Below are 13,393 nucleotides of genomic sequence, written 5' to 3' on the forward strand. Positions count from 1 at the left end.
TCACAGCTCTCGTTTATTACAAGTCCTATACTCAACACACCAGGCCCTACTACACCCGACTGACCCTCGAAGGATTCGAACCCCACATCATAACCTGAGAAACCTCACTTTACACACTCGACCAGTGAGTGCGTCGGAAACAATTGGAAAATTTAGTCTATTCATGATAATAGATGTTTGAAGTATAATAAAAAAAAATTATTTCGTAAAGTGACAATCAAGAAAACAAACCAAACATTAGTAACATCAACATTGAAACCATTGACATTTTCACAACAACACAAGAGATTCATCGAAAAGCATTTCGTTGTAGAACATAATCATTTAGTGTTAGTCTGGTCACACGACAGCAATACATTAATATAGTTTCTAGCCATGGGATCTATTCTCTCGCGAGACGACGAAGAAAGTATGTCTGCATAATTTTGGTATGTGTACAATATTTCACCAAGGTTAACCTGCACAGATTTTTTTCAGCAGCTGTACAATACGTGTTGAGAATACAATGTATCACTCAAAACATAACGCAGAAAAAAACAGTAAATTTTCGACTTTAATACAAAGCCACTCGTCGGATAGATGTTGACTATTTTGGCGTAGGAATGCCGTGAATGATAGATATGGTCACGCAGTACAGACACAATTGCATTTTTTTCTTTCTTGACAACATATTTTACGGTAGCCTTTATCCCGTAGTATTTAGTTTATATCCACAAGTATTCCTAAGTAACCTTCCTTCATATCCTGCTGTACTCGATGATGCTTACCGGAACACTTATCACCTTAAAAAAGATTGCTAAGGCAACAAGAACAAATACGTTATGTAATTTGCAATTATATGTAACTCTGTAACTTTCCAGTGGATAGAACACAGGGCAGTGAAAATTACATTTCAAAACTTGGCAACCGCTCTTGTTATAATATAATGTATACATATCTCGCTACGTACGAGTTGTCACGGTTCGTATTCAATTACTTCAGTTTTATGTTTCTTGTGACAATCCCTAAAACCAATTTCTTTTTGAAAGCATCCCAATCAATGTTCTCTTGTAATGTCTGTTGATGTCTTTCGATTGGCAAGTATGGTTGAACCTGAATGAAAGGGAATGTCGTATCGTTTAACCAACAATTGTTTCATAAGGTTCAGCACTATATCAAGAATTATCAAACAAGTCATTGACCGAAGCAATTCAAGCAGAGCTTTCGTTCTCACATGAACACAGAATTTATTTAGTGTTTTGGGAAACGTATATTGCGGATTGAAATTACATCGAGACTGATACATCGTATTTGTGTTTCGGTTTCTAGTTAATCACGAACGACAGTATCACAGTAAAGCTATTGCTCAAATTATCGCGTACAGTTTGTACATGAAACAAAATGTTTTGTAACACAGTATTTCAATAGAAGACGAAATCGCTACAACTTATATGAGCAAAGCGTCACAAAGCGATCTGATTGTTTTCAATCAATCCTTTGAAAGACAGGATATGGCTTTTCTGCTGCATGCCAACACCAAACAGTTTTTCTTTTAGGAAAGTTTCTTACGTTCAAGCGAATCCATCGTTTCGTGAAGGCGTTTGCATGCTCCATGAAAAACTTTTTTGAAATCATAACGCATTCTGCACCACGGCTAACCTGCATGAGACATAACAATTTCAATTTATGCTCGATAACTTATAGAACTTTATACTGCATGAAAAAGAAAATGAGGTGATTTACACTGGCGTGGGCAATTGAGAACGATTTAGAAACTTAGACATAAATATGAAAAATTGAGGAGAGCTATATAATGGATAGTAATATTGTACCGTAGTTTACTCCAAAATCAAGTAGGTGGCTCCCACTAGCATTATGCATGCAGGATTCTTTCCTGTAAAGGATTTCCCAAATAAATCATCACTAAATCAGTTTGTCTCCATGCATCACAAGTCTTGTGGGTGACAAGCCCCCCTCCCCCCAAAAAACCCAACTCTGTATCAGATATCATCACGAAAGTGTTTGAGAAAATGCAGTACGCATACAATGTAATTGTTCACACACTTACTAAACAATATACATACAATGTATTTCTTTACACACTTACTACACAATATACATACAATGTATTTCTTTACACACTTACTAAACAATTTGCATGAAAAGTAGTTGTTCACACACTTACTAAACAATTTGCATGAAAAGTAGTTGTTCACACACTTACTAAACAATATACATGTACAATGTATTTCTTTACACACTTACTACAAAATATGGATACAAAGTAGTTGTTTACACACTTACTAAACAATTTGCATGCAATGTAGTTGTTCACACACTTACTAAGCTGACATTCACTGGATCCCCAGAATGCAAAGAATTGTACTCAAAATCCAGTTCAGACAAGCCCTGTGAAGAATAAATATAAGATAACAATACATATGCAAACCCTGCACGTGAACATATGACATAAAATGTTCGAGCTACAAACTAGGTAAGTCAAGCAAAGCTCATCATAATCTCTTATAAAATTATATGCAACTTACGAACACCATCTTTGAATGCAATTGGTCGACTTGAACGAAAGCAGGTTTCTTATTTGAACGACGCTTAAAATCACTGGCAATCTATCGAGAAAATTAGCTGCGTGGATCAAAATATGAAAGTGCGACAATTATAAATAATTTCAAAAGTTGGTGTTGTAAGTGTGACTTACCGATGTTGAAGGTAGAGAAAATGATCGAGTTCTTCCCATCGAGGTGTGATATGATTCACTACTACCTCCAATAGAACGTACTACACGAAAAACACACACATTTCTTTCATTCATTCATTTTATCATCACATTGTCATCGTCATACAGTTGCACGCGCGAAGAATGGCAACACAATACATTCCTTGTTTTTGACTTGACTTAAATTGAATGCTAATTATGAATTTATAGAATCAACTGAAAAACTTCACCACCATCAGTCATATGAAATCACAGTTTTGAGCAGTGGCCTAGCTCGCTTGCAAGCTCGGTCGGGATATGTAAATGTTTTGGTGTTCATTTCTCGTAAAAACAAAATATTTTCAACGAAATTTACATGTAGCCCGACCAAAATAGTTACAGACCACGGCGTTAAAGCTTCATGAAGAACTGCACATTTATATATTAATAAAAATCACCACGAGTAAATTGGAGAGTAGAGCATTCCCTTTTTTCCCTAATTTCCTGAAATACACTGGAGGTCAAAATAACTGATCCCGTGAAAAATCACCACAACAATGCGTACTAGTAAAACGATAAAATCGATTATATGTTGCTCCCCTGTTGCTTTAATCAAAGAGTTATATCTTTGCCATATGCTGATATTGAATTATTTAGATTAATGGTTAGACAGCCTTTAATGTGGTGCACACTTCATTGTTGACAATGGTAGGATGTTAGCCTTAGACCGTTATCTTGAGAATCATTCTCCTGTGATTTTCTCTTTCATCACTTCGTTAACGAAGAAACAGGGATTTGTCACAAAAATGGCCCTGGACCATCTGTCCAGTCTTTGTGCTCGTGAACACCACGTACACACCAATGACTGGGATTCTGATGTGTAGTATAAAGACGTGATTCCCTTCTGGGCGTGCAGCCATCAAGACCTGCCTCTCTAAGATTTATTTTTTAGTAGAACAGATATATTGATACCGTGTTCAATCTGCATCTTAGCTGTTATGTGTGGACTCATATTGACCAGTTCAGTCCAGTTCAGTCCAGGGAGAATAACATTTTCACACTCCCATTCCGTCTCTTTTTCGCAGCATCACGCTGCTGTTGCTGCAAAACTCTCGGGTGCAAATGTCTTGTAGGCTTCAGCTTCCTACAATGCCAAAAACTTTACCAAAATTTTCTTGATTGATTTCTGGCTTTGAGCACATTATTTCCCATCTTCAATTTCGTTCATTAACCACATGATAACTTGTTGACGAGTTTTACATCACTTAGTATGTCCTTCACAAGAATTCAAAAAGTGAACTCTGTCTACAAAATTTTGTGGACATATCTTAAAGCTCAAAAAATTCGCTCAGACGGCTATTGAGAAAAACCCAGGTCCTTATTGGTTAATGCAAAGAGAAAGTAACTTTATCATCAACGAGATCAGTTCTTTTTGACTGCCATCGTACAATTTTTGATGACAATGGCTTAATGAATCAGGCCGTTTGACAAAAAATTCTCGCATTCAAGAAAATCTTTAAGCTTGATTGATATTCCAAAGACATTATGGTAATGGGATGATTTTGTTATTGATTCTATTCCATGCAAAATATTGGCCACGAAACTTTGTCACGGCGTTTCATTCAAAACAAGAGGTAAGCAGTTCTGTTAACATGGTTTTTGAGTCGTACAGATATGATCATGATACTGGATCACGTTTCGGGGGATTTTTTGATATCGTAAGATAGATATTGATAACAGCATTCCACGACAGGTCTCACGATGATAAATAGTCTACGTAAAATATCTGTGTTTGATATTTTTAACATTGAAAAAAATCTTTTCTCAGTTTTTTTCAGAAAATTGGAAAGCGTGAGTGTTCCATTTTATATTAACAAAGAAAATTGTACTTAATATCATTTTACACACTTCATTTATACTATGGTAATATTAGTATTGTGCAGTTTTATATTTGCAATTCGGTGTTCTGAACATTATTATTCAAGAATCCAGAATATAAATTCTGTTCCTTCAACATGTTACCATGGTCATATTGACATTCATGCAGTCATGCGCACGAATTGGGCTTACCTGTTTTGGACATGCGCGATAGCGACGTCGTATTGTTATCCAGCCTTGGCATATACTTTCTGGCATGTTTGGCTGAAATCGATTTATCAATTATTGCTGGTGCGCTTACGTGCATTCTGCGGAGAAAAACATCTTCATGTCGCACAGATGTCGAAAACTTTCCTTCAGGAACTTGAGAATAAAAACGAGGTTTTTACAATAATTTGAGAATAACTAGTAAGTACTTTTCTCATCCCACTTTGTCCCATTTATTTGGATAAAATTGACGACACGTCACAGCTAGTAATTCGCCAGCATCACATCACATATAATAACAAGTTACATGAAACATCACGCACACGAAGCTACAAGCCATACGCAGTGGCGTAGCCAGCCCGCAAGTTTTGGTCATACTATGTAAATTTTAGGTCATTAACATTATTAATTTCTTTAGAAATCTGTTGTTTTCACAGTGAGCGAACACAGAAAAATTAAAATAACAGAACCAAATTTGCGGGCTGGCTACGCCACTGGCCATATGTAACAATACACATCACATTTAAGAACTAGATGAGCCTGACAACACATGAAGTAACACGTAACATTTGATGCACATTACATTGGACAACACGTACAACCGGAAACGCGAATGAAAATTTACCATGGCAAAGAGTAATCCGTCGTTGTCTTTTTTCCAATGTTTTTTGGCGCTGCTCTTTTTTATCTTTCTCCCTCTTGCGCATCTCCTGCCTTCTCTCTAACGTGATTTTAGTGAGCGCTTCCAAACTCGTTAGCTCTCGGACATTTCTTCCTACGGCCTTTCTTGGTTTAACGGATTTCAGCTGAATAAGAACTTCACATACTCCCTGTATTAAAAGAACGTGAAGTAAAAAAAATTTATAAAGAAATTGAAATTATGGAGTACGCAAGTCACGATAATGCTTTTCGTGTAACATAAATGTATTTATTAAAACGGTGCATACTGCATGCAAATAGTTTGTCGCTCGGCAGTTTTTTAAATAAGAAAAAACCGACTGTTATAACCGAACTTATTCATTCTTATGTCGCCAAAACAAAGAACTATGAGCAGAGTTAATGGAAACGTGAACAATACGTTAAACCATGCACGTATAAAATAGAAGTGTCTCTATCGGTACCGATCAGGACAAGTATGACACACTTATACACGACACGTTAACAAAACAAAACGTTGACAAAAGTTGACTATTGAAAACACTGTGCATTACTTCATGTAAGATGACCACAAGGGTCTGTAATGAAACACTACTAAATGACGTCACTAACCATGGGTCCAGAATATCTAAAATCTTAGCATTAAGAAAGGTATTTACCCTCCCAAAAAAATTTCTAGATTTTTGAATAAATATATCTGAATTTCTGAAAGTAGTATAAAATAAAGACTTTGTCGTGATGACAAATTAAAAATTGTTTTAAAAAGGGCAAATACCATGGTGAATGGTCAAGAACTGTTTAAAACAGGAGTAAATGAGTTATTTGAAACGTGGTTTGTGTTCTGTTTTATACGTTCTTTTAAGAACTATTACGCTATTATTTTGACCATTTACCATGATATTATACATGCTTTTTTTAAAACAATTTTTAAATTTCTGAAAAGGTCTTTGGGGGGCACAGAGTAGTACGACTTTGGGGTATGATGTCCCATAATAATGTATACAACCAGATACTAATAGTAAATAATTCACTTCGTAGGATGCACAGATTGTAGTATCATATGCATGCATGCTTTTTATTCATTAGACTTGTTTACGATTCAAAATTTGTTCCAAATATTTAATGGGTGCGTAACTGCGTGTATGTAGCTGTTTGAGGTCAGTTGTTTAATCGTCTAACGCACATACCGATTTTATGATGTACAGCCATGGCGAATTGTTGCTGTTTTGAACGATGACACATCCCCGTCTACAGACGTTCAAAAAAAGCAAAAACTCAAAAGGAGAAAATACTTGAAGGAAAATTTTTAAAGGTAGCTATATTCATTGGAAGGCGAAAATGTACTAGGCATGTATACATAAAAATGAGTTGGCGGTCCTTTATGAGCCATGCAATTTCAAAGAAAAACCTCAAGAAAGATGATAGACAAAATATAATGCATATGGATGCGAGCAAATTCATTTCATGCTTCATACAATTCAGGTGGTGGCAAAACATACTTGAAGTAACAATGCTGTGACTGTTCTGGCTGAGATTCCAGCATGTCGACAGGCCAGTCTTTTAGAAATTCAACCGTCCTAAAGAGAAGAATCCTTCGTTACATAAAATGCATTTTACATTTCTAATTTCTACAGGTTATCTTGTCCATTAACTGGGGAATGCATTGGTTGATTCAAGGAGTGCATTTTGAAGTGAAAACTGCTTAAAGTGCCCCAGCCAGCAAAATTTTTATCAGAGTTATTATAACTAGGTGTGACTAGGTGTAAAACGTATTGATGAAAAATTTTTTCAATTTGGTCAAATCGTTGCCTTTTCATGGACCTTGTTCGTCGTAACATGAAGCTTGGATCCAGCCAAATCTGACGTCATCCAAGGTAGTGGTATATATATTTCGTATTGACGAGTCCCTTGCACGACGTCCCAAAAATAAGTCGTTCCTGACTTTGCAGACGACGGATAAGGTCTAACAAAAGAGCATTTTTGCCAAATTTAAACCACAGTAAAAATTGCACGATTTGACGAAACTAAAAATCTTTTTCACTGATACGATCACACTGAGTACCAATTTGGCAGAAGTATTATAATTTCTGTATGTTGTATGCATTAGGTACTATCCAAAAATCAAAGTATAAACATTGTAAAATGTCATACAAGGGATTTATTATTTTACATAGGTTTTTATACTTGCATGTTAATAGAAATCATAACAAGAGTATCTTATATAAAGCAAATGATGCCATTGATGTCACGAAAAAAAATAATCGGTTAAGCGCGATTCTTTAGAAGCCCACTCGGCTGCTGCAATGTAGGTAGATACATATGTATTATAGTGAATAAACCTGCAGTAAACATTCTCTTTGAAAGTAATTTCTCCATTTTAATGCGAAGTTAAAGCAATGCACTTCCCTCATTCAAGAAAAGTGAGGTGACCCCCCGAATTCTGAAGCCTATATTCATGAGCTTTGCTTCCATTAATAATTAAGTCGTTGTTGATACATCGAATAAGTACTTTTTAATCTCGTGAAGCATGTTATAAGAGTTTCCAACTAGTCAACAGCGACGAAACTGCACGAGCAGTAAGAAAATTACATAACCCCTATACGTGACACTTTCTATGAAATTATGTAATGATTTCTGAGATGATGCTTTCCGTGGATCATGCTCAAAAAGTCAACAAACACTTTCCCCAATGACAAAATCATGTGTACATTCTATATAAATGGTGTCAAAGTAACTAACAAATAGGGTCGGACTGACATAATAGATAACCTGGAAAATGGAAGTGTGAAACACTGGAAATATAACTGGTAAATTACCTCAAAAATGCGATATAGCTTTTTCTGCCAGTTTCAGACATGGCTCCAAAGAATATTTTGGCATAATCCTGTTTGAAAAATACACTTTCCGAGTCCCAGGACAAAAGTTACGACTGATCTTTACTGTACATTCAGTATGATCTAATTTGTATACAAGCATTTCCAGTTCTTTATAACAGGACTTCGCCACATTTCAGAGGTCTTTAATTGATGGTCATGAATATAATATCTTAAATTTTATTTTGATTACCATTGAGAATGCTTAAAACAAGAATGCTTACAATGTTACCTCTTTGCTTATAACAAGAAGTTCAATGGGCGTTTTCGAAGTTACTGTAACTGTTCTTAACGTATCATTCATGATCTCTGCTTCCTGCAGATAGACAAATAATTCAAATGCAATAAGCAGTAAAATACGTTCCGCTAATCTAGGATAAGTAAGTGAATTGCAGTGTAAACAAGCGTGAATTGCCCGAAATGATACATGGCATAAAGCGTTTCGATCTTTCCATGTTAAGTAGGCAAACGATGTAGGTTTGTTTGGTACAGAGTCGTTTTCTCCAAAGGCGTTAGAAGTTGAACAGTAATTCAAATCTGCAACATTTGTTGCAGTCTGATTAATGAATATTTAAGTTGGTCTTTCACACGTTCTCACTGATATCAAGTGTGCTTATAAACAAACAAAAATTACTCACGCCAAATGACATTCCACGTTTCATAACTGATACTGACTCGGAAGCCCGGTCTCCAATGCCGTTGACAGGATGCTTAGATATCGATTTGGCTGCAAAGGAAAACCAGATCATAATATTGTTATTTTTGTTGTGGAAAAAATCAAAGGACGCAGACAGTCACAGAAAAGACATGACGAAACAACTTTTCTCACCAGAACCAGATAAAATAAAGTAAAAATTTTCTGCCCGGTGTCCTTGCTGAATAATGGTTGCATTTTTTGGATAACTAAAGGAAAAGCAACACTGCATGTCCATTTGTACGAGGAAAGAACATCACAGATATTCTTCTAATATTAAATCATAAAAATCATAAAACAACGGAACCGCAATTCATGCTGGGAATTATTCGTCGATTTTGTGTTGACGAAAACAGGACCAAGAGCTTTGCTATCATTACCTAGTGTTGAAACGAAATCAAAAACACCATATATACAATCCCTCTACCACGTTTTCCCTCATTGACACCCAATTCCTGAAATCACGTACGGATCTTCTTCAGAAAGTATTTAAGTGCAGAAACAGAAAAATAGTAAATATTCCCAAGACTAATTATATTCATACGAGAAACCTTTGGTACGTGGCGTTCTGGCACATTGCTTTCTGATGATACAAAGGGTATTCACCAAATGAACAGAGCGTTTGTAAACTTCGAAACACCTGTAAATTGCAAAAAGAAGCACATATTGGGGATAATGTCGCAATTGACAATATTTTCAGCATTTCAGATGGTTCACTTTAAACTTTCAATAGTTTGTAATATAGACGTGTTAGTCGATTACAACAAGAGCTTAACTTTGATGTGCAGACGCTATTCAAGTCTGCCATAAAAGTATATAGAAGTCATAAGTAACGAGCTCCAAAGTTTCACGATACAACATCTTTGTATTATTGGTATTTTTTCAGTTACTTTGTACAATTTCAGGCAGAAAACATATTAGTTATTGTCAACTGGGTTCTTCGATTCTTTTCAAACTTCCCACTTAACACAATCTTGATCTTAATCGTGAAAAGTACGACATGATTTCTCATGAAAAACTAAACACAGATTAAATAAATGGCATTACACTTGCCAAATTCCCATTCTTCTAAAAATATACATAAATATACCGTCTGAACTTGTTCGCGTGTTCTAGTATTCGGATCTTGGCAAAGGATCGCCTTCGTTTCACTGCTTAGTCGTATCTGGCAAACAAAGAAGTTACTTCGTATTGGGAATATGCAGCAATAAAGTTATGTCTTCATCCGCAATATTAATCAGGGTAATGCAACAATGCAAATCAAACACATTGCTAAAATTTTGAAAGGAGACGCTGGGCTTATAAACACCGTTTTTACTTTTTATGGTTAACATTGTCTACCAATGAACTATGCTAGTAGATGTGTGTGTGAACAGACAGCCGTCCTAAATTCTGACTGAATGGTTCTTGACAAGGTAATTGAATGTTCCATTAGCTAGCGTTTAATTCGAATTCTGCAATTCAAGCAGAATTACAATTTCACAAAAACAGTGTTAGACTTAGTCAACAAGGGTGAATCTCGTTCAACGAAGCATGTTTACCTCTCGATTGGCTTTGAACCAAGCTGGATCAAACAATGGTGATTTGGTGCCATCATCTTCAAGGCGAACTTCTTCAGAGACGTTGTTGGCATTCATGTCAAAGGCGTCCTGGAAAAACCGTAAGGAGGCAAAATGGCCTTGCGATTTCGAGGTTAAAGAGAAACTGCAAAATGAGAACGTAGGTTTAGTTTGTTTTTCTCCCGTGACACAATTCACACATAACAAAACGATTTGTCGTCGAGAGTCAACAGTTTTAGTGCACCCTAGTGACAGTTATTGAAGACCAATTTAACTTTAAAAATTTGCTTTAACTTTACAACCGTTTTGTGTGAAACAAATTTTGTTCTCAATTTGAATGCCCATCAATCTTGAAGGCTGCTAAAAATTAAACATGCATTCTAACTTCGAAGTAATATGAATTATGGGCAACTTAATAGACAAATTAATAAATAAAGATTTTTGCTCCAAGCTGTGCAAACAGATACCTAAGAAATGCCTTCACGACTTTCAAAGCAGACATGACCTTCCTAACGACCATCTTGAATGTGGACCTATTCTAAAAAGCAAAGCCATAAAACAAAAATAAAATGCGCGTGCAACAGCGCAAGCGTAACGTGCAAGACACCCATTTTTACCTGTAATTCAGTACAATTGAATCCTCTGCGCCGCTGAGAGCGTTCCTGCCACAATTTGGCAAATTTTGATACTTGTGCACGATCGCGTGAAGGTGTACGTAGACTGTTGCTCATTCCAAACGTGAATGTTTGCTGTCTCTCTGTGGTCGCTTTTCTTGGTGAAAGCGGGGTTATAGTGGCGGGCACCCCTTGAGTAATTGACGATCGCATTTGTGTTGATAGTGTTACATAGAAAGGTGGTGTAGCGACTATATTGAACAAAGTCTTTACTTCAAAAGGTATTCTTGGAGTAAATGGTCTGCGTTTTCTCTTGTGACTTCACGCTATGAGACGTGTTCCTCGATATCGTATTTCAATGGAATGACTTGTTGTTTATGTCTCGAATTACGAGCGTTGAAAAACTAAAACTTCTAAAACATAACCGAAGATGCATTGTACAAAATGCCGTTGACCTTTGACAAATTATAGATGAAAATAAATGTATCTTATTATTTACTACGCTTTGCTTTGTTTTTTACTACAAAAACTGCGTCGTGCAACTAGTAACCGTACAGTTTAGACAAGAACATCAAAAGATACTGTAGGCAAAGAATATGAATGAAACGTTTGTAACTTCAAATTATGTTCCATAATAATCACAAAAGAATGCTTTAATCATGACTTACTGAGCATGGGCGTACGTCCTGGGGGGGGGCACAAGGGGACATAGGCCCCCCAAAGCTTCGGGCATTTGGGCTTAACATCATGTGTCGTTCGGGCAATTAGTAAAAGGCTAAACGACGTAAATTAAATCAAATTATTTGGAAGAGATGATTAAGAAAGGGATTAATTGACATTTTAAATTCCTTGCGCTATATGAAGTTCAAACGTAACTTAATTGAAACACGTGCGAGCTTGGATAAAAATATAATTTAAATGCGACGTTAAACATCCAAAGTTGATATTTATCTTGCTTTTTGATGATTATGCAGCATAAAGACGAAATATTACAGGGTTTTGGGTAGTGAACAGTATCTTTAAGGTACTTAGCATCTGTTAACAAAATTATTATATTCATTTATTTGTTTAAATGTCTTTCCATGGTATAAATCTGCTAAAAGTTTACTGATTTATTTGTATAATTGTTACTGTCTCAGATCACAATATGCAATTATTTGAGAAAATCATTGACATATTTAGGAATCGGATAACCGAAGATCATATTTTTTCTGACTTTCCATTATACACGAGTATGAATGGCCACACAAACCAATCCGACCAAGAAACACAATTGAATATTATATACATACTTTGTTTGATTTTAAGTTAAGCTACTGGACGTTTACCTGTGTTAAAACGGCCGGTATTCTAAGAAGATTGCATATTGCTGTTGCACATTGGAAATACTATTCTTATTATCTACTCTGTGCCGACTGGAAAGTTTGTAAGCTGCGCACCTGAGATCAATAGCGAATTTGCACTACATTTTCGTTAAAAAACGTATTTTTTCAAAATTTTGCGCGCATACGAGCGCTTTTAGCAAAAGTTGCTGTATTTTCGTTAAAGTATCGTATTTTCTCAAAATTCGCGCGTATGCGCGCTCCCAGCAAAAAAATTGCGCACCTGAGATCTCAGGTGGGCAATACCAACTTTCCAGTCTGTTGTGTATCATTACTTCTTTTAAGAACTAAATCTCAAACAAGTCTATCCTTTTTATTTATTTCATTTTCTATGAGGACACAGCATTCGGGTAAAGAAGTGTGGTGCCCTCCCAAACAAATGGAGGCTCGTACGCCTACGATTGAATGTACCTAAAAAAAGGGGTAGAGTAAAGGAGCCATGTTTTGTGCACCAGAGCCCTCTATTGTTAAGACTTAACAACGTCGAAAACAACCACTTTTCAAATTATTTTCTTCTAATACTAAAGGCGCTGGAATCAAGATAACCAAATTCCTCTGGTATTGATAAACTTTACTCCCGCGTCTGGTACTAAATGGAACTACCCACGATCAATTAATACATTTAAAGACTTTATAAGTCCACTTGCTTTCACCAACAATCTCCAGCCGGGTAAGTAACATCCATTGATGTAATTGCAATTCATACAAGGAGGTATTTGTGTTACATAAAAATGTTTCTAATCGCGTTTCCAAAGGTTTTGAGCGCGTGTGCGAAACTTCAATTTACGCGTTTGTGGACAAAAAAACCAACTCTTGTACGCCTACATGACGTGTGAG

General features: G+C 36.1%; 1 protein-coding gene across 4 annotated transcripts; it reads right to left on the minus strand.

The window, feature by feature from the left end:
* Window positions 1–167: 167 nt before the first annotated feature.
* LOC124446708 (cyclic nucleotide-binding domain-containing protein 2-like) lies at window positions 168–11,501 on the minus strand. 4 transcript variants are annotated; one of them, XM_046997564.1, is made up of 18 exons: window positions 11,178–11,501; window positions 11,028–11,098; window positions 10,543–10,705; window positions 10,092–10,166; window positions 9,553–9,641; window positions 9,137–9,210; window positions 8,946–9,034; window positions 8,540–8,623; window positions 8,251–8,318; window positions 6,934–7,011; window positions 6,622–6,682; window positions 5,403–5,607; window positions 4,763–4,933; window positions 2,696–2,775; window positions 2,526–2,606; window positions 2,323–2,388; window positions 1,549–1,638; window positions 168–1,092 (listed from the first exon to the last, which is right to left on the minus strand). In XM_046997564.1, the coding sequence occupies exons 1-18, from the start codon at window positions 11,385–11,387 to the stop codon at window positions 973–975; spliced, it is 1,875 nt and encodes a 624-aa protein (XP_046853520.1). In that variant the 5' UTR covers window positions 11,388–11,501; the 3' UTR covers window positions 168–972. The 4 variants fall into 4 exon arrangements, with proteins under 4 accessions (XP_046853520.1, XP_046853521.1, XP_046853523.1 ...); XM_046997565.1 differs by lacking the exon at window positions 11,178–11,501 and adding an exon at window positions 10,863–10,920; XM_046997567.1 differs by lacking the exon at window positions 11,178–11,501 and adding an exon at window positions 10,863–10,917 and having other exon boundaries at window positions 11,028–11,061.
* Window positions 11,502–13,393: the final 1,892 nt, after the last annotated feature.

This window comes from Xenia sp. Carnegie-2017, unplaced genomic scaffold (genome assembly GCF_021976095.1).
Source record: "Xenia sp. Carnegie-2017 unplaced genomic scaffold, XeniaSp_v1 HiC_scaffold_22, whole genome shotgun sequence".
Lineage (NCBI taxonomy): Eukaryota > Metazoa > Cnidaria > Anthozoa > Malacalcyonacea > Xeniidae > Xenia > Xenia sp. Carnegie-2017.